At 41.3% G+C, this 2,984-nt stretch overlaps 1 protein-coding gene across 1 annotated transcript; it reads left to right on the plus strand.

The window, feature by feature from the left end:
• The first annotated feature begins 947 nt into the window (after positions 1-947).
• Positions 948-1,880, plus strand: LOC125177135 (olfactory receptor 2AG2-like). The gene has a single exon (XM_047879210.1). It carries the CDS (start codon positions 948-950, stop codon positions 1,878-1,880), a length of 933 nt encoding a protein of 310 aa, XP_047735166.1.
• Positions 1,881-2,984: the final 1,104 nt, after the last annotated feature.

Raw genomic sequence — 2,984 nt, forward strand, 5'->3', positions numbered from 1 at the left:
GCACCTTTCACCGTTTCCCCCAAACACAAACACTCTGATATTCCTGGGCAGAGCCTCATCCGTTATCAGATTTTGGAGTTTTCCCAGGCTCACATGTTGTCATAGCCTGTAAAGAAACACCTATGCCCTTTCGTCCAAAAGGTTTAGCTCCTAAAACCAACACCATGTCAAACTCATCACCCCTTAGTCTGAGACAGTCTAGAATTCCTTCTCTCTCAGGCACACGGAGAGTGTGGAGCTGGCCCAGAGAGGTGACTAAGGTGGACTTACTTAACTCTTTCATGATGCTTCCATCTACAACCTTTAATTCTGCAAACCTTTAATTATGCAGTCATAAGTTATGGAAAATGAAATGGAAGTGTTTTATTGAAATCACACTTCTGTACCTGCTTTAGAGTTTTATATTCAGAATAGGTCTGTTAGAATACTAACTGGGCATGTAAATCAGTCATCAAACATTATACTTAAACCTAGGTACAAAAATAATCAAGAGCTTATGTATTAGAATATTACTTTCTAGTACATAAGCTACCTTTAAGAGAAAGATAATTTAATCATTCTGGAAAGATACTTGTCCAGGTTTGGTGTCCTGAATAATACTTTCATATAATGACCTCTCAATGTTTAGTTATTACTATGATGCCTGCTCTCCATTTAGATGGTTGTTTCATCAATATACAATTAAAAGAGTCAGAAATGGAGAGGTCAAGAGTTAAAGTCAGAGTCCAATAGGAAAGGCAACACCTCATTGTATTCATGATACCTCACAATTCCATGTCCCTGTCTCTTCTGACTTTTCTGGGATTGGGTACAACACTCCAAATGTGGCTTTTCAAAATGGGAGTTGGATTCAATTAGGGTCCTGTGATGTTACAAACTAGGGACCACCTTTGCAAAAATTCACCGAGAATGTGTTTGGTTCTAGGCAACTAAAGAAACAATACAGAATGGAGTACTGGAACTCCACCCTGGGCAGTGGCTTTATATTGATGGGGATTCTGAAAGACAGTGGGTCTCCTGAACTGCTCTGTGTCATAATCACAGTCCTGTACATGTTGGCCCTGACCAGCAATGGCCTGCTGCTCTTGGTCATCACAGTGGATTCCCGGCTCCACGTGCCCATGTACTTCCTGCTCGGGCAGCTCTCACTCATGGACCTCCTCTTCACATCTGTTGTCACTCCCAAGGCGCTCATGGATTTTCTGCGCAGTGAAAACACCATCTCCTTTGCGGGCTGTGCCCTTCAGATGTTTCTGGCATTGATGCTGGGTGGTGCAGAGGACCTGCTACTGGCCTTCATGGCCTATGATAGATATGTGGCTATTTGTCATCCTCTGAACTACATGGTCTTCATGAGGCCAAGGGTCTGCTGGCTCATGGTGGCCACAGCATGGATACTGGCATACCTGAATGCTCTAGGACATACCTTCTATACCATGCAGTATCCCTTCTGCAAAGCCCGGAACATCAGGCACCTGCTCTGTGAGATTCCACCTTTGCTGAAGTTGGCCTGTGCAGATACCTCCAGATATGAACTCTTGGTGTATGTGACAGGGGTGATTTTCCTTTTGCTCCCTCTTTCTGCCATTATTGCCTCCTATGCACTAATCCTGTTTACTGTGCTTCACATGCCCTCAAATGAGGGGAGGCACAAAGCCCTAGTCACCTGCTCTTCCCATCTGACTGTGGTTGGGATGTTCTATGGAGCTGCCACATTCATGTATGTCCTGCCCAGTTCCCTCCACAGCCCCAAGCAAGACAACATCACCTCTGTTTTCTACACGGTTGTCACTCCAGCCCTGAACCCCCTTATCTACAGCTTGAGGAATAAGGAAGTCATGGGGGCTTTGAAGAGAGTGCTGGGAAAATACATGCTGTAGACACATTCCACCATCTAGGGAGAGCTTATGGCTAGTCCTCAAAATTTATTCCTCTTTGAAGTCAGAAGAAATCTGCTAATACTCATGGTGAAAACACTATAACTCACAGTGTATCTTTTAATAGAAAAATGAAGAAGTGTGACCTGACTTCTGAAATGATTTTGTGTGTCTGTATTTTTACCATTTTACTTTATTTTATTTTTTCAACTACAGTTGACATAGAATGTTACATTAGTTAGGTGTGCAACATAGTGACCTGACAAGTCTATACTTTATGCTGTGTTCACCACAAATGTAGCTACCATCTGTTACCATACAGCACCATTACAATATCATGGACTGTATTCCCTTTCATCCCCAGTGTACCTTTTATCCTGGTGATGTATTCATTCCCAACTGGAAGCTTGTATCTCCCACTCCTCTTGACCCATTTTCACCATCCTTCCATCTGTTCTGGCAACCACCAGTTTATTCTCTGTATCCATGGTCTATTTCTGTTGTTTCTTTGTTTGTTCTTTTGTTTTGTTTTCATTCCATGTATAAGTGAAATCATATGGGATTTGTTTTTTTCTGCCTGACTTATTTTACTTAGCATAATACCCTCAAGGTTCATCCATGTTATCACAAATGGCAAGATTTCATTCTTTTTTATGGCTGATTAATATTCCACTGTATGTGCATGTGTGTTTGTGTGTGTGTGTGTGTGTGTGTGTGTGTGTGTGTGTGTATAACATCTTCTTTATCCATTCATCTATCAACAGGCATGTGGGTTGCTTTCATATCTCAGCTATTGTAAATAATGCTACAATAAAATCAGGGATGTTTATATCTTTATGAATTAGTGTTTTCATTTTCCTTGGATAAGTAGCCAGTAGTAGAACTACTGGATCATATGATATTTCTATTTTGATTTCTTGAGGAATCTCCATACCGTTTCTACAGTGGCTGCACCAATTTATATTCCCATCAGCATTGCACAAAGTTTCTTTTCCTCACGTCCTTGCCAATACTTACTTTTTGTCTTTTTTATTCTGGCATTCTGATGGATTCAAGGTGATAATCTCATTACCAAATGCTCTTTTAAGTCTTTCTTCCATCAAGCAA

This window comes from Prionailurus viverrinus, chromosome D1, assembly GCF_022837055.1.
Source record: "Prionailurus viverrinus isolate Anna chromosome D1, UM_Priviv_1.0, whole genome shotgun sequence".
Lineage (NCBI taxonomy): Eukaryota > Metazoa > Chordata > Mammalia > Carnivora > Felidae > Prionailurus > Prionailurus viverrinus.